The sequence below is a fragment of the Vombatus ursinus genome, unplaced genomic scaffold, assembly GCF_900497805.2.
Source record: "Vombatus ursinus unplaced genomic scaffold, bare-nosed wombat genome assembly UNPS02014793.1, whole genome shotgun sequence".
NCBI classification, from domain to species: domain Eukaryota; kingdom Metazoa; phylum Chordata; class Mammalia; order Diprotodontia; family Vombatidae; genus Vombatus; species Vombatus ursinus.
In genome coordinates, this window is record NW_020954571.1 from 792,227 (window position 1) to 811,224 (window position 18,998).

At 41.4% G+C, this 18,998-nt stretch overlaps 1 protein-coding gene across 5 annotated transcripts in view; it reads right to left on the reverse strand.

The window, feature by feature from the left end:
- Positions 1-10,663: 10,663 nt before the first annotated feature.
- The window catches only part of NACC2 (NACC family member 2), a 132,598-nt gene continuing 124,263 nt past the window's right edge, over positions 10,664-18,998 (reverse strand). For all 5 annotated transcript variants that reach the window (XM_027869407.1, XM_027869403.1, XM_027869404.1 and 2 more), the window contains one exon: positions 10,664-18,302. In XM_027869407.1, coding sequence (XP_027725208.1) covers positions 17,803-18,302 — 500 coding nt within the window. In that variant the 3' untranslated portion in view covers positions 10,664-17,802. The remainder of the gene's footprint in view (positions 18,303-18,998) is intronic.

An 18,998-nucleotide genomic window follows, 5' to 3' on the forward strand; every position in this document is an offset into this window, starting at 1 on the left:
TATAATTAGGAAATATTTAATGAAATAAAATGTATTTTAAAACAACGAAAATTAAACTTCCCCAAAAAAAGTGTTATAATTTTATCAAGAAGTTTGGGATTAGTGAACGAGCCATGTAGTTTGGGAAATGATCATGATCTACTTTTTTTTTTTTTTAGGCAATTGGGGTTAAGTGACTTGCCCAGGGTCACACAGCTAGTAAGTGTCAAGTGTTTGGTCTGAGGTCAGATTTGAACTCAGGTCCTCCTGACTTCAGGGCCGGCGCTCTATCCACTGTGCCACCCAGCTGCCCCTTCATGATCTACTTTTTAAAGGACTTTCACACCCATTATTTTATTGTCCCCCAAGCCTCACAAGTAGGGCTTTGGAAAGAACACTGGGCTAGCAGTGAGGAGACATGTCTTCTAATCTTTATTCTGTTTCTAATGTAACTGTGGACAAGTCAAGTCCTCTCTCTGGGCTTCAGTTTCATGAAGCCATTAGAGTAGATGGTCTTAAAGCATCTTCCTTTCTCTGACCATCTGAATATATGATTCTATCCTCATTTAATAGACTGCAAACAACTTGCCAAGGATACAGAGCTAGTTAATGTTAAGGCGAAGTCTGTAACATAGGTCTCACATCATCTATTCTGGTTCTCTTTCCAACTGTTTTGTGTAGGGAGGAGGGAATGTGGATGAAAAAGTTTGGAGTGCATACTTTTTTTGCTTACCCATTCAACTTAAGATAAGCCCTGACTATGAAAATGATGACATTTTAAGCCAAGTAACACACTGAATACTTTCTTCTTCATCAAGTTTAATGGTGCCCTTCTCTTTGAGCAGACATTAGGAGTCTAGTTCATTAGGATAGTCAGAACCTCCTAACCACATTCAACCAATTTTCAAGAGCCCTTTGCCTTCCCTCTCTCCATGTCACCTAGCTGCCTCATTTATATCTGGAATAACTTTCCCATCTTTTTATCTCCTCAGTAGCTCATAATGCAGCTCTTCTCACAAAGTTGTACACTATGGCCCTAGTTTTAGAAATGATGTTTATAAATGATCAGTTTGAAATATTGGCACAACCCTCTGATGGTTTTCCTGAAACACTGATGTTTGCAAGAAAGCTACTCACAAGGACTGCTCTGATTGATATGACTCTTTCAGAACTCAACAAGCTAGAATGTTGTCTAACACAATGACCTAGGCTTCAAGGAGAGGAGAGTTTGAAGTCTGGATTTTCTTTTGGCAATAAGTCAACCAACCTCTCAGTGAGGCCATGGGCTGGTTATGGAAATCAAAGGTATAGGTCTTGTACCTCCCAGGCCAGCTGCCAAATATTCTTAGGAAATACTCTGAGAAACTCACTTCTTCACCTACTATGTGAATGATTCTTCCTTTGTGTATGACTGCACCAATGGACCAGAACATCCACTCCCTTCTATAGTAATGGGATCAGGAACATTAACATGACTCTGGTTCTAGTGTGGCATCACTAAATGTCACCGGGCAATGTACCCAGGTTTTATTTTTGCATCACACCTGTGTGCCCTCAAAATATCCTCTAGTGATACATTTTAGCTGTCTCTGAACTTTACTCCATTCTTTCTCACACCAATCCTTGATCCTTGGATCTTCCTTCTCTTGCCCTTCACTATCCTTGATCACTGCCCTACTCTCTCTTATCTGTCCTTTTTGTCTTTTTTTTTTTTTTTCGGTAAGAATCCCATTTATTCACTAAATCTTGAGTAAATAGTGTATATTCTTGTTTAAAATGCTATGAATGTGACGTATTATTATCATTAATTTCACTAAGTCCTTATCCAGTGCCTATTATTTGGTGGACAGTGAACCGTCCATTCTCTAAGACTGTGCTGTCAAAGTATAAGCTCTAGCACATTTGACCAACCTGAAAAGACTAGATGATGGACCACATGACTATTTCTTGAGGATCAGCCTATCTAAGAGAGTTTAATTGCTAGGATGCTAGGATTTGACTCATTTTTATGGCCCCATCATCTTATGAAAATAGTCTACAATATAAGGTATAGAGGCAGGCCCACATTCATTGCTGAAAGAATGCCAACAGGGGCAGCTAGGTGGCGCAGTGGATAGAGCACTGGCCCTGGAGTCAGGAGGACCTGAGTTCAAATCCGGCCTCAAACACATAACACTTACTAGCTGTGTGACCCTGGGCAAGTCACTTAACCCCATTGCCAAGCCAAAAAAAAGAAAGAAAAAATGAAAGAATGCCAACAAAATTGAAGATTTTTAGAAGAACCATTTTTATTAATCTGGGACACTAAAGGCCTGTATTCTTATTTATGCAAAAGGAGAGATTTAATTTTGGTCTCCATGGAAAAGTTCCCCTACTCCCAATGTTCTGTCCCCTGGTTAACTTAAAGAACTGACGCATCATGGACTGATGAAGGGAATGGTCTAGGTGGAGGAAAGATGCATAGAAAAGATACGAGAGGTGTGTGTGTGGAGAGGGAAGATGAATGTTCGGTTCAGGAAGGTGGGGAAGGAAGATGAGTGTGAAGGAGGAAGGTGAATGGAGAGGGACGATAAGTATGAAAGAGCAGGAAGCTAAGGAGAGAAGGTGAAAAAGAAGGGATAGAAAGTTGAGAAGGAAAGACATGTGAAGAGGGACAGAGTTGGGAGGGAAGCAGGAGGAGGAAGGTGAGTAGGGAAGGGTAGTTAGCTGGAAGCAGGGAGATGACTAGGAAAGGAAAGGAAGTGGGGTTGGTAGGTGAGTAGGGAAATACTAGAAGATGGGGAGAGAAGGTGAGTGGATAGAAACAGAGACATATAGATGGATGAGTCATATTAAAGAATAATAACAATAGCATGTTGAAGTGTCTATGTAGTACTCAGAATTGGCCTAAAGATGACAGGATGCTCTACTCCTCTCTCTGCAGAAGTCTCTTGAAAACTATCAGAAGAGGAAATTTAAGACCCTAATCCCCACCTTCTTTGACTGTGAAAACCCATGAAAGAAAGAAAAATACAAAATGGCCCTCAATCTTATATGACTTTTTCTACTTCAGCAATGATGGTAGCAGAGTGGCAGAAAATGGGGCCAAGGGTACTAAGAATCACACAATTTTTAGATCGTGTGAACTTAAACTTAGTGGTTCCAAATGTGAAATACTTGTCCAATGACGAACAAGTGGACATACTACTGGAAGAATTGTATCATGTCAATCTGAATTTTCCACTAGGAAAAAAAAACCTGAAGGAAGAAGGGAGTTGCAGCTACATGGAAAGATGCTTCATGGGTTCTTCTTGAGGTGTAAATAAAAGAATTGATAGGATTAGTTTTTATCATGTACCCAAAGGGAACAAGAAACAACACTTCTGGGATAAGTTGTCTTCAACAAATACTTACTAAGCATCTAGAAGATGCCTGGCACTGGGAATACAAAGAGAATCATGAAATAGGTCCTACCCTCAAAGACTCAACATCAGAAGAAATAACATGTATACAGATATACACATACAAAATATATCTAAAGCAAATAAAGTCTTGTATTATGATGCTTGTGATAAGTATATGCAAAAAATCTATCATAAAAGCAATTACACTTTATGCACCAACATCTAATATGGATAATAAAAAGATAAAGAAATTTAGCAAAGAACTCAATGAAACCCTTCAGATTAATTAAATCAGTGTATTCTTTTTTTTTTTTTTTGGCTAGGCAATGGGGTTGAGTGACTTGCCCAGAGTCACACAGCTAGTGAGTGTTATGTGTCTGAGCCTGAATTTGAACTCAGGTCCTCCCGACTACAGGGCCAATGCTCTATCCACTGCGCCACCTAGCTGCCCTGCAGTGTATTTTTTGATACTGAATGACTTCATTGGTGAAGACATGAGAATGGTGAAAAATATTTTGCAGATCAGAAATAAAGGAATAAGAGACCAAAGAATTATAGATTATATAGAAACATCATGCCCATATATCATGAATTCTTTTGCTGAGAAAAAAAAAGCAATTAGTCTCCAGTCATGGAAAGCATCAAATAATGTTACAAAAATGAAAGTGATTCTACTTTAACCATCAAGAAATCACTCATAACTGATGTGGGAGTCATTCCTAGATCAGCTGTCTATGTATAGTCTGACCACGAATTTGTTTGAGCAACATCAAAATTAATACAAAGCCTGAAGAGAATTAAAATAAGACAAGGCATAATAAGCAATTAAAACTACACCATTCTGACCTGTTTAAACAAGTTATTGATGATGAAGAATGTGATATGGGTGGAAGAAAGATAATAGACATTGATTACAATAATAACATGCACTGACTAGGCAGCTAAGGTGACTTAGTGAAGCATGTTGGACCTGGAGTCACATGCATATGCATGTGACTCCAAGTCTAACACTCTCTACTGGTATCCTTTTGAGTTCAAGAGAAGGTGAAGATGACCCTCCTCTCGTCTTGACTCCTTCCTTTCTTATCTTGCCCAACATGGGGTAGACATCCTGTGGCAAGCTTATAGGGAAACATGGACAATTGTTGCATAGGAAGAGAAGGTATAGATAGTAATAGACATCACCAGAGGAAATATGTGCACCGATGCAATTATAGTACTCTTTGAGTATTATTTTTATTCCTGCTGCTGCTCCTGTGTGTCCTCTACTAAGCACTGTCAGGACAGGAAGGGAAAATTGAGTCTGCACTCAAGGAATATTTCCTGGCTGGCCTCATCCATCTCTCCTAATGGGTCCTCATCTCTCTGGCAACACCTATCCCTTCTTTCTTTGGAATGGGTCCTTAACACTTTCCCAAGGAAACCCAGGGGTTTCCAGCTCCACATTGGCCTGTTATGAGCACAGATCTTGGGGATTTCTACCACTTAATTTCATTTGCTTAATCAAAGCCCTTGCCCCCAAATCTTAGTGTCTTCCAGACTCTATCCCTGGTCCTCCTCTCTTCTTCCTCTACATTTTCCTTTGGGAATCAGTATTTCATAGAAGCCTGAGATGTGTGTATTGGGAGTCTGGGATTTCTAATTGGTTGCCTCCCCTTGAGCCAAGCCACAACTGGACGAGTTGTCAGCATAGGAGGATATAAACTCCTTGAAAGCAGGGACTGTTTCACTTTAGATTCTGTCTCACCTGCTCCTGGTACATAGTACTGTACTCCTCAAACACTTCTTCAACTGAATTGTACTCTACCTTCAATGAGATGTTTTAGTTCTTTTTTGTGTCAAGGCAGAAAAAGTCTAATCCTTCTTTCTTAAGACAATACCTTCCACCCCATCCCCACCCCATCTTCTCTTCTCCAAGCTAAACATCCCCTGTTGCTTCAATTGATATTTTTATGGAATGGTCTCTCCTCACCATCCTGGTTGTCTGGATATCCATAGTTTGTCAATGTCCTCCCTAAAATGTGGTGCCCAGAGTTGGACCCAGTCCAATCTCAATCACTTCTTCTAAGGTTTTAGCTACCACATGGGAACACAGAATTTAGAGTTGGACAAGAACTTAACAACAAATTAGCACGATTCCCTCATTTTACAGAGGAAGAAACTGAGGCCCAGAGAAGTAAAGTGACAGGTCACAAAGATATTTGAAATAGCAGGACTAGGATTCAAACCCAGGCCTTCTGACCCCAATTCCAACATTTTCCCCATGACAGCACATTCCACCATTGACAAACCAACATCTCTGGTTGCCTGTAGGTTATCTTCAACTAGATATTCTCCTAGAAACTCAAATTCAATGTGCCCCATGCCAAACTGGGATATCCTCCTCTCCTCCTCCATAATTCACACCTGCCCTGTAGTTCCCAATGATTGCTCTCTGTGACATCACCATTTTCTCCATTCTCCAAGACATCTTTGACTGCTCTCCCCCTTTCACCTACTACATCAGTTGCCAAGTCCTATTGTTTCTTCTTTTGAAATCTTTCACCACCTTTCCACGTCCTGTAATTCTCACTGCCGCCATCTTGTCCAGATTTCATCATCTCATTCCCATATAATTGCCATAGACCTAACTGATCTCTCTCCACCCATGTCCATCCTTCACAAGCTGTTGGATCCAGCTCTGCTACACCCAACTAAGTGACCTTGGTCAGTTAGCTTAACTCTTCAAACTGAAATGTAAAATGAGGGAATTGGACAAGATTTCTAAAGACCCTTCTAGTTCTAAACTCCTAAAATAGCATTTTCACCATGTCATGGCTCTGCTCAAGATCTTTCATGGCTCCCTAATGCCATCCCGAGTCTCTGTTCTGGTTTAAGGCCCTTTATTGTTATTGGTTCATTCTGCAAAAGACTTCATTCTGCAAAAGGACCAATTACATCAGGAGGGTGTCTTAACTTGCCTGTGAATTGGATTTAAGTGAGGCAGGGATAGCTGCTCAGTGTTCAGCCTCACTCTCTCCTCCAGGTTCATAGGAGTCCAGTGGCAAGACAAAATCAAGACTAAGCTGATGGCCTCAGGCTTTTTGAATAATAATAGCTCTACCATCCTCATCCTCATCTTTACTCAAGTCACCCTGAAAGCCTAGGCCAGGGATGGGGAATCTGTGGCCTCAAGGTCACATGTGACCCTCTAGGTCTTCAAGTATGGCCCTTCGATTGACTCCAAATTTTACAGAGCAAATCCCCTTAATAAAAGGATTTGTTCTATAAAACTTGGACTTAATTAAAAGGCCGCACCCAAGGACCTAGAAGGCCACACGTTTCCTGACCTAGGCCTTTCTCCTCTAGGTCTCTTCTCAGCCCCAACACTATTCACCTATCTGTCTGGTGTAGCAGCTAGTATTGTACTTGGGAGACAGAAAGACCTGAGTTTGAATCTCACCTTAGAGTAACCTTGGGCAAGTTACAACTTCTCCCAGCTTCAATTTCTTCATCTGCAAATTGGGGATTAGTGAAAATATCTTCTTCACAAGATTATTTTGAGGATCAAATAAAATGTAAAGTGTTTTGTAAACATTAGAATTCTATATAAATGTTCACTATTACTACCCTCTGCGAAGAATGCATCTGTATTTTTCATATCTTTCAAGATCCTGTCCATGGCCCACCTCCTCCATGAAGCCCTCCCTAATCCAGCACACATTAATCCAGCTCAATCTTCTGTGTCATTTACTTTCTCTGCCAAAATATGTTATGGCACTATGGATAGAAAACCATCATCAGATTTAAGAAGACATGTTTGAAGTCTTCACTATGACACATACTGATCGTATGCCTCTGGACAAGTTATTCAACCCTTTAGTTCTCCAAGTAGAGAAGAAGCTGTTTTGCATTGGTAGCAGACAAAGTTTCCTCATTGGGAGTTGCTTGTATTAGAGAAATCACAGGACTAGACCCATAACTCCCAAAATGCCACACCTGATTTTTCTGCAATTAATATATTTCAATCTTGCTTCTTCCAGCTACTGTGAATTTTGGGGAGAATAAGAATATATTTGTGTCTTTAAAAAACAATTCCCCATCAGCACAGGGCACATAATAACCAAAAATTCATCATGCATCCCCAAATCCTGAGAGCTTCCACATACAGGTGGCAAGAAGGGCCTTCTGGATTATCTAGTTTGACTCTTACCTTACAGCTGAGGAAATGAGAAATGGTCATTCCGTCTAAATGACTCAGGAATAAATGGCAGAAAAGGGGCTTAAACAGGAGTCTTTCCCCTCCAAATCCAATGCACTTTCTATGGTACTACGACTGTCTCCCAGATCATCTCATTGGTGATTATCTGTGCTCTTCCTTCTGCCTTTCATTCTTACAAGTGACTTTTTTCTTTCTTTTACCACAGGGCAGGAGAGTTATTTACTAGAAGGGTACTTATTTTAAGATTTCATTGTAGCCATGTCTCCTTGATATAGGTACTCCCTCTAGAGATTCAGATCCCCAGTCTACTCCTATCCAAATTTATGTCCATGTCATAGTCCATGGAGCTTCGACACACCACATAACATTCTGTGAGTACCAATGCAGCAGCGGGGCTCTTATCGCTCCTTCATTCTCTACACTTGGCAAGCCCACCACCTTTTCTGATCATCCATTTCTGGATATCATTTCTCAGCAGGACAAATCTTCATTGGCAACATACTGCAACCTACTTAAACCTCTTGGTGTTGTGAAGCATCTGACCCAACAAAATGAAAGAAACCCTCCCCTCCCTGCCACATCTTTCCTAGGGCACAGGGCTCACTTTTGTATGTATGTGGAATAGGGCAGAGTGCAGAGCTTAGCCCTCCCTTCACTCTGAGGGGCTAGAAACTGGATAACTGAGAGGGAGTGACTATGGATACCCTAGGCATTTGCTCAAGAGGCTCTGAAGGCCCAACCTTCAGCCCAAGGCTAATTTGCACAAGGACCACAAGGAGGTGAGGGAAGAGGGCATTTCTTTTTGTGAATAGACATCAAGTACTCAGGGAAAGCCAGGTTAGTTAGGGCTTAGTATCTGCTCTGAACTCTGAGGATAAAAGGGACCAGAAGGCTTCTGTGGTTTAATTAATTAAATTTAATTTCAGTGGTTCTGAAACCTCATGTTGCCCATCAAAGATATTCAAGAGCTAACAAGAGGAGGGAGTGAGATTATCTTTAAGCAAAAAGGGGAAGTGGCAGCTAAGTGGTGCAGTGGATAGAACACCAGCCCTGAAGTCAGGAGTACCTGAGTTCAAATTCAGCCTCAGACCAAACACTTGACACTTACTAGCTGTGTGACCCTGGGCAAGTCACAACTCCAATTGCCTAAAAAAATAAAAATTTTTAAAAAAGGCAAAAAGGGACAGTGGAAAGTCTGGTATTAATCTAACTGGAAAGATAATTTTTCCCCCTCCAAGGAAACAAAAAACAGAAGTGGCCTATCTAGTTTATTCCAAACAACTTCAAGCAAGACCCTGAACCTGAACAGCACAGACACAGCACATAGACATACACACAAACACCCACAAGCAGACTCTGCTCCCTTAAAGGGGAATAGATTTTTAGTACTAGTTTATTATTAACTCACTGTGTGATTTTTGGGGCCTCAAGTTAGTTCATTGTCAATGGGTTAATAGTGCCTATTGTTCCTTAACATACAGGGTTAATGTGAAGATCAAGCAAGATATTCATAGCAGTATTGTTTAAAAAAAAAAAAGACAAAATTTGAAAATATCCCATGTGCCTAATCATTGGGGAATTGCTAAGCAAATTGAGTATCATTTTGCCATAAGCAACAAATATATAGAAAAGGATGATATACAGAATGGGGGGGAGGGGGAAGGAGTGCCCCTGGAGGGCAAATGCACAGGAGAAAAGTTGAGTAGGGTATAGAAGCAAATATAACATGTGTTTTTAAAATCCTATTATATCTTTTACCATTTGCTGATTAGATTCGCATGTTAAAGATTTTATGCACATTAAAAAGTTTACCATTTCATGAATATTATTTTCAATTCTATTTGATGTGTTTGTTCACAGTGGTCACTGACATGCATAATTAAATGTGTTGAAAAAGTAGAAGAACAGGATACAATGGCCCTAATTCCAAACCCAGAGCTACAGAGTAACGAGGAGGGCTGTTCAGTGTCCTCTTTGGCTGTTGATATTTGCAGTGGTTGTCATGAAGGCTGCTTTGCTGTAGGGAGTAGTGACAGCATTTAAGAACTTGGCTAGTCTGGGCATCTTTGGTTTCACAAGATCAACACATTCAACAAGCCAAAGCACTCTCCTGTTCAAGAAAAGGTCTTATCTGATCTTCCCAACATTTTGGACAAACAGGTGGAGCAGGATTACTTTCATTAGAAGGGTAGGGCATAAAAAGGCCCAGAGATAAGAATGATTTCCCTAAGACCATATAGGAGATCATTGATATCCATTCTACAATTTAGCTAAAAGTCACCAGTGGGAATGAGGAATTTTTAAGCTGGGGTCCATTGACAGATTTCAGGGGTCTATAAATTTGGAGGGGAAAAATTAATCTTTATTTTCACTATCCTCTAAAACTGAAATTTAGCATTTCAATTATGGAACCAAAAAAAATCTTATTTTGACAAGGGGAATAGAGGCATCACCGGATTGCCAAAGGGATCTAGGATTTAAAAAAAAAGTTAAGGAAACCAGTTGTAGGATGAATTTCAGCTTCCAGACAAAACTCAATTTTCTAGGCTGATGATACCAAGGTTATATTATTCTTTCCCCAAACCTTTTCACTTCCTCCAAATGATATATGCTCCAAGGATGACTATGAATGGTTAAAATGGAGAGAACAGAATGAGGTAAGAAAATTGCTGTTACCAAATTCTGAAGTGAAACATCAGTTAACAAGTGTATGTGTCCTGACTCTTCCAACTCATACCACAAAGTTTGGTTAACTACGTGACAGCAGCATCCCATTTGTCCAATACCAGTCATTCCCTTTGCTGTCTGTGCATTTCTTCATCTGGCTCTGCTGCTGGCAGCATCTTCCTTCCTGTCCTGAACCTGAAGTTGCAATAATATTCAGAAGTAGTATTTTCCATTTTGCTTCCTCAACACTGTACTGCCCCCCCCCACCCCAATTCCCTCCAAAGCCCAATAACAAACTTGGGGCAAGAAGTTCTGGGGACTGAAAGCCCATTCTCCAACAAAGTATACTCTTCAAGATCCCCAATTTCTCTCCACCAAGTCCCCAGGAACAAAATAAAACCAACCACAGGGGCTTATAGCCCCAGAAGGAAGCTTGAATTGGAATCGACTTTATTATTTTGTAAATGTGAATTTTACAAAGCGTTTTACAATTAATGATCATATCCTCCTTCATGGATTTTGCATCTGATGGAGACAGCTATGAGCACACTTCAAACTCTCGGGGTTTCCTTGGTCGGCTGTTCAATGTCATTTTAGTTACTGATATAATGTGTCAGCCATGGCTAAAAAGTAAGACTCTTAACTATACAGAGTAACAACACATAAATACTGGTGAAGTAACAAAACTTTATCTGTTCTTAAAAAAAAAAAAAAAAAGAACAAACTAGCATCTTTTGTGGCTGAAATGTAACTCCGTGGCACTGTGAAACTGCCTGTCCAGAGTAGGAACGATTTATTTCACTCAATTGTTTATTTTTTATTTAACAGTCATGAATTACAGTACTACTTTACTACTCTAAACAGACTCCATTTAAAAAAATTTTTAAAACAACCATCTACTTTTTAAAGTCTCTTTTTTCCAAACATTCTGTCCAAAGGATTAATGTTCTATTTGAGTCAAGTGCCATCCAAATCTTCAAGTCAAAAATATTTATACATTTATACTTAAGTTGTTTTTTTTTTTGTCTGCTAAAAATAGTATTGCAAGTTTTGGCCTTTTTTTGACATAAAAATCACAATTATGTGCAAAACGCTGACAATGGAAGCAACTGATCAGAACATGAGAAGGTTTTCCAATTTGAGTGCTTTAGATTTCTGCATATTTTTTTCCTTTTTTATTAAAAAAAAAGAAAAAGAAAAAACCACTTTTCAATTTTAGAAACATCTTGTACCCAGCCCTGAATATCTCTGGTATGGTAATACACACATTTGGGGCTTGCTCACTGACATAATGACAAATTTATACAGCAGGGACATTTTGAAACAGTAGTTAAAGCCCAAGACAGCTATGAACTCTCAATTCTGTGTTTACGATTTACTGCCAGTGGAAGCAAACAGAGGTTGTCTCTGCGTTTTCAGTTGGTTAATGGGCCATAGGCCCTTCCCCACTTGCAGCAAGCGATTTCCATAAAACTAATCCATCTGAACAGAACCCGGAACGATAAAATGACTGGGGAGAGGCAGCAGGGCCTCATCGAGTAACCGAGTAACCTATCTAGAAGGCTATGGTCCTTTAAACATGGGTTAAATAGGGAAGTAATTCCAAACATGATGGGCTGTCAAAAAGCCTGAGTCCCATCACAGCTCACCTTCAACATTCCGGTGGATCGATTGACAAACCCAGGACTAAGAGCATCTGCCTTGCTTAAAACATCCCAGAGGGTTAGAAATACTTGGTCTCGGTGGGTCGATGGAATCAACATCAAAGGTGCCCATGTAAAGTTCTCTAAACCCTTGGAGGGACTAGGAGAGCAGAGTTGTGTGACTGTCCTTCTCTTGCTCTCCTTGATCCCCAGCCTCCCAGATCTCAGAATTTTTACCCAGCACCTTCATCACAGCACTAAAATAGGAATATTGAAGAAAGAGAATCCAGGAAAGAAAAATAAAATAAACACACTCAGTAAGTTATAACTCAAAAGCCAGGATATTTTTTTAATCCCAACCCAGGCCTTTGACAATATAACAGAGGGAATCACAAAAGAGGCGATAGGCTGATGGAAAATATTTCCTTCAAATACAGTTAAAGAGAACAGATTGGGGAGGCCCAGAGCACTGTCCTGCCTCTCTCTCTCTCTCTCTCTCTCTCTCTCTCTCTCTCTCTCTCTCTCTCTCTCTCTCTCTCTCACTCTCTCAGGGCTCCAAAGATTAGCATTTCCACTTTCACTTGCAACCCCCCCCCCCCTTTTTTTTCCACAGATCCTACACCATAGTTAAGAAGAAGGAGAAGGGGGAAAAAAAAAAACAACAACCCAAGAACAAACACAAACAGACCTCTCAGGCAAGACCAGAGACAGGGCAGAAAACAATACAGAGAATTCAAGTTCCGAGAGGACCTCAACACAAAGCCAGCAGTATCTGCTATATTTAATGGACAATTGTGATTTAGTGTTTGCTCACCACTGGACCATCTGTTCCCTCTGTGCTCTTTTACAACCTTGTGTTAAACCAAGAACTGTACAGGGGTCCAGCACATGGTGGGCCTAAGTGAGCAATGTCCTGACACCCTGGTATCAAGGCCCTAATGACTTTGGGACTCAGTTTTGAATCCTTACTCACATCTACTAGGACAAGAGCAGATGTCTGGCCTACTATTGGCAACTGCATGTAACGTTAGCTCAAACTGTGTTCAGTCTTTCTTCTTTTTTAAAAAAATTTATTCCTCAAAAAGGTGCTTGATATAATTTAGATATATAATAGAATATAGAGATATATTATACATATATTGCTAATAGTCAAATGTAAGAATAAAGGTGCAGACATATCATAAATACTGAGGGGTTTTTTTCCTCTTTTGTTCTAGCAGATCTAGATAAATGCAGTTTCATATTCACATGACAAAGCAGCCCCCAATTCTGGAATTGATAGTGTTGTAAACAAAATAGAGGGAAACATGGTCTGATTTTGAAAATGTTTTCCTTGGGAAAAATGATCCAAAAAATTCTAAGGCACTCTGGAAAGCCCCATGAAAGCCAAGGACTGCTTCTGTTTCACTTTACATTCAGTATCTTCAGGGATTGGTTTTCCTCAAAGGATACAATCATCATCCCATATACATTTGCAAACATATCATTCATTAATCCTCTACATACAGGAAACATTAGTGCAAAACACTCACCCTCACCCAGAGAAAAAGGGAGAGCTCAAAACCCATTCACATTTTTAAAGTTTTAACAAATTCTGTCTTCTTAACCCAGAACCAAAAAAAGGGAAAAAAGAAACACCAAAAAAAAGAAAGAAAAGAAAAATGAAAAATGAAAAAAGAAAATAAAAACTAGGAAGTTGTGCTAGGTATAAAAAAATAGATAAATTTTATCTGTGCAACCTACAATCTTGTCTGATAAAACCACTATGTCTTTCACCTATTCTGCTCAATTCAGCCACTATTCATAACTACACAGCTTATCCATACTTGTGTCTCTTGACTGTGACCACCATATTGGATTTTTCTTGTGGCAGTTTCTTGACGGATAAAGCCTTTTTCATTCACCAATGATATCACATCTCTCGGTTCTGAATGTTTCTCAAGCAAAACTCAAATTAAAAGTGCCATTGTGGCAGGGAATGAAGTGAAAAATCCTCAACTTACTTAAAAAATGAAAGGAACACTGGGTGGTTTTAATATACAAGGGACACTGCAGATAGGAGATGCTCCTTGGACTCCCACCCTAGAGGCAGAGAAGAAAGCTAGAGTAATTAATTTCCTCTGTTCTCAAAATACACGCCAGCCCAACCCAGAAGAAAGGACTGAATTTCAATTTTACCTTTCTTTCTCTGAGACATCAATACAATATTACATACTTCACATCTCCTAAGACCTTGACTCTCTCCATTCTCAAGTCTCAGATTCCCTTCAATAGCCTCAAAAAATCTGGCCACAATAACCATGTATTCCCCACATGTGTACAACAATAGGGATTCTGCCTTCCCAGCCTATGAAAGCCTAAATCATGGCTGAGCCATACTTTGCCCATGTCTGGGAGAGTCCTCTAGGACTCTTTCCAAAAATTCATATACTCACTCAAAGGCTGGGGCATGGAAGAAGAATTATAGCCTGAGTTCTTAATATGGCAGTCAGGGCTAATGATGTGAAGACCATGAGCTGAAGCCTATTGTGAGTAGAGGCATTGGAACTGAAGGGTGATGTCTTGTCACTCCTTACGGACCCTTGTATGACTTCCTATGCCCTATAGCTCCATTGATGATGGGCAAGAATAAAGATCTAGACCTGTGGACATTCAAGGGAGGGCCGGGCATAGGAGATTTCAGACAGAGGGTGGGCGAAAGGGAGGATGCTAGCTCTGTTGAGGGTGATTTTAGCTGGTTTCATGACCTCTGCCATGCAAAGTGGGGTGTGGAAATAATGTTCAAGGGCTTCAAAGGAAAATGTGAATCCTGTTTAAAAGTCATCATATGTTTTTATGGCAATGCTAGGATAAAGTGACTTCTTGTGCTGAAAAGGCCCTCTCTTCTAGGGGTACTAATCTTAGTTCATTTTTGGTGGGGTGGTAGAATCTGCAAAGGAGACTTCAGATTCAATGGGAATATCAGAGAAACTGACACCTTAGACCTGGTTGGGGGAGGGGGTGGTGGTGTTAACAAAGACTCCTGGATGGCCAAGGTGTCATTTGTCAAAACTCGCTCTTCCCCCACAAAACCCCTGACAGAATCCACTGCAGACATTCTGCAAATGGAAATGCATAACTGCCCAGAATGGGAGCTGAACTACAAACCCAAGCGTGTAGGTTGTTTTTGTTTAAATACAGAGGGGTATCAAATAGGGAAGGGAGTTTTAGGGCAGGCAGAAAGGAAGCAAGCAAGCATTTCTATGAAATATACAAACAGTTTCAAGTATCTGGCTAAATAAACAATGACCCAAGATGGGAGAGCTGCCTTCTGGAGCCCCCTTTCACTGGGGTAGGAAGTAGAGGAATGCCCCCCCCCAAAAAACCCCAAAGCATGTGATCCACAAAGGAAGAAGTCACTGACCAGTGACCATTTATGTGGATGTTGCACTAGTTGTTTTTTTTTCCTTGGCTTTAAAAAAATTAAATTGCAAAGTGAGCATATTTCAATCTCAGAAAATTTAGAACAAAAACAAAAACAACCACCTCTTCCATTGCCCTTTCACAACATTCTGACCACCCTCCCACCCTCATCTTAAACTCTAAAAGCATCCCCCCAATGCTACAGTACTAAGCACTAGTTTCATACCAGTGAAACTGCCTATATTTCTTCTTTACAAACACCATGGACTCCACATTGTCCACAACACAAGTAGACAGTATGACCATTCATTCACTAATCCAGCTTCTGCTCATGACCCTTTCCCCATTTCTGAATTCCACACAGTTGGATATAAACCTACATCTAGACAGCCATGTAGAATGAAAGCAGAGATTATGATGGAGAGGAACTATTGGCACATATTGAGCATTGGATTCAGTCAAAAAACATTCTTCTTAGGATCCACTGTCCATGGTGGTAGCGGGAGTGGGGGAAGAAAAAAGAAATGGCACCAAGAAGAAGTCACGGGGTGAGGGACTCTGTTTTCCCCTATGCACTAGGACTCATGAATCTCTCCACTGAGCACAAGCCCCAATTCACTGTCACTACTTGCACAAGCACCTACACACATTCCAGATCCCCCTTTAACCTAGGGGGTCTACACAGGCAAAGCATCACCTTGCTCCCTGGCCAAACATTCCCAGGAGGGGCAAGCCATCTGCCCTCTACTGAGAGTGTCAGCAATGGAAAACCCTCTCCAAATGGAAATGGAGACAAGGACTCATCACTGGACAAGGAAAATGGCAGAGATACATTTTCTTTCACCTAAACCTGACCCTGACTTTCCCCAACCCTGGCCCCTGCCTCCAGGTCTGGCCTCTTCCTCCTGCAGCAGAGGTCACGGAAAGCCACATGGTCTGGCTTTCACCAATCGATAGTTTGGAAAAAGCTCTCTGCCTGTCAAAACCAAGTTGTCACTTCTCCTAAATGGGGCAATGGCCATATTTCACGAAAAAAGAGTGGACAACGAGTCTATGCCTCATTTGCAAAAATTTGGTCTATTTGGAGTAGAGGGGAAGGAAGACAAAGAAATTGGGAAATGGAGTTTTGCCTTTCAATCAAAGAACGTAAGGCCATACAAAATTCAAAGGGTTCCAGGATAGTCACAAAACTATTCCACATAAAAAGGAAAGCCAAGAGATGAACAATCCCTTTCACCCCTGCTCTTACTTAACAGGAGGGAGGGGGAGGCTCTCTGGAGTTCATCCCCTCACGTTAAACTCACTCTTGAAGAAATCATGGGAGCTCCAAGTGAACCCTAAGAAGGGCCAAGCCTGTAACCATACCTCTACCACCCAGCTAACTCCTACAGACTCATCATGGCTCCCCCCAACTCCTCCAGGGTGACCACCACCAGGCAAGTGGTCCCTCAGATTCATGAAAATAGGGTTTCACATGAGGGATGTGGAAGAGATAAAGAATGCACAGTTTGGGGTGGGGGAAGAAGTTAAAGCCAACTCAGAGGACTAACTCACTGAAGGCTATATTGAGTGGTGCCTCATTTAGTAGGAAGAGAAATAGGGATCTGATTGGGAAGGGAAGAGAGGGGAAGAGTAAGGACAATGGGATGTCTTCACATATTCACATACACCAATCAGTGCCAACCAACATGTCCTAACACTCCCATACCAATAATACTCTCACCTCCCCCATACCCTGCTGCTGTGACCCCCAAAGCACACGCATGAGAAACACAAATATGGAACCATGGCTAATCCTGACACTGAAAAAGAGTCTCAGTTGGGGTGGGGGTGGGGGGGAACACAGGGGAAAAGGAGTTTGAGGGGACTTCCTGGGGAAAGCTCTCTGCCTCACCTCAGCCTGCCCATCCCCAGCCTCCATAGGCCTGATGCACATAAAGACCCTCAAGATGAGGACCACTACAAGTTAGGAATGGAGTGTTAAGTGAAGCACCTCCAGTCAATCACCTTGCCAAGTCCTGTGGGTCCATGAACTGCCAGGCATTCTCTGACCATCCAAAAACTTTCTCCTCCTGAGTGATGGCACAACCTTCTATAGAGCAAGGAGGAATTAACAATGGCTTTAGTTCTGCGCTGGGAAGAAAGGGATGGAAAGGACCTGGGTGCAGAAACAATGGGAGGTGATGTCTCAGTCCTCCTTCACCCCATCCCCTTGTAAGGAAGGGGAGAAAAAAGCTACAAGTGTAGAGTCTAACCTCAGGAGTATTAAAAAAAAAAAATAGAGCCCAGGAACTCTCTTTTAAATAGGCCATCACTGACCTAATCATTTACAGTATAACGAATGCGATTATTTCCTTCATAAATTTTAAATACAAGCAGAATAAAAATCACATTTTTTTCAGGCAACAGTAGCAGTTCAGTAGGTAAGTGGCTTGATCACATTTTTTTTGTATTAGTATGCATGCAAGCAGCTTTAGTATTTAGATCCCTTATAAGTCAATTTTTTTTTTCTTCTCTTTAGGTATCTTTACAAAGTCCCTCCATAAGTACCATCTTGTCTTCTCACCGGTGTCTCCGGCCTGCTGGTGCTGGCAGGACCTTGTTCAAAAGATTGGGGAGTGCTTTGGCTATCCGAGGATAGGGGCTCTGGCCCAGCCACCTCCTGAATGACTGAACCAGCCCCATCTGCCTCTTCACTTGGCTCAAACGGCGGGTTGGAAGCACTGCTTAGGTCTACATTGACCGTGTTAGTTCTCAGAGCCACAATGGTGGCGGCATCATTCCGCCGCTCTGCGTAGATTCTCTGCTCAAATACTTGGGCTGTGGTGGCCTGGAACTCAGGCTCCAGGGGGACACCGGCAGTGGTGGAGCCCATGACCGTTCGGTACATCTCCATCCCCTCGGGCAGCATGGACTTGATCTTGGGCAGCCACCGTTTGCGAACTCGACGAGCATTGGTGCACATGTCTGCAGCTATGACGTTCATCTCACTCTCTTTAAAGCTTGGGGCAAAATTCTGACAATATACTGCAAAGACAGGGAGAAAGATAGCCAGGAGAGGTCAAAAGAGTTAGGTGGAGACTCAAGGGGAGGAGGCCACCTGTACCCAACCCCCTCATATGCCTTCATGAGGTATATCTGCTTTAGGGCAACAAAAAGTTCCATCATTCCCACTTAGAGGGCATTCACACCATGAAATCCATTCTGTTCTTCGTTATGGATGGGGATATAGAAAAGGATGCCAAGGGAATCGCAAACAATGTATATCCCCAGTAGGGTTGAATCACTCCCTTTAAGAAGTAGACTACACAGGTGAAAATTCATTTCTCCATTATTAAGGGTCATCAGTTTGGTTTGTGGGCCACCTCATCCCTCCCAGCTCTTAAGGAGGTTAGAAACCTCACTGTTCCAAAGAGGCATGATAATCTTCTTCAAGCATCCTTCCTTTCTGACATTGCTGTTTGGGCCATTCAGTCATGTCTGACTCTATGTGACTCCTTTTGGGGTTTTCTTGGCAAAGATAACAGGGCAGTTTGCTATTTGCTTCTCCAGCTCATTTTACAGAGAAGGAAACAAGCAAAGAGGGTGAAGTGACTTGCCCAGGGTCACAAAGATAGTAACTGTCTGAGGCTGGATTTGAACTCACAAAGATGGGTCTTTGCTGAGTCGAGGCCGGGCACTCTATCCACTGCATCTCCTTGCTGTTCATGTCTGACATAGGGC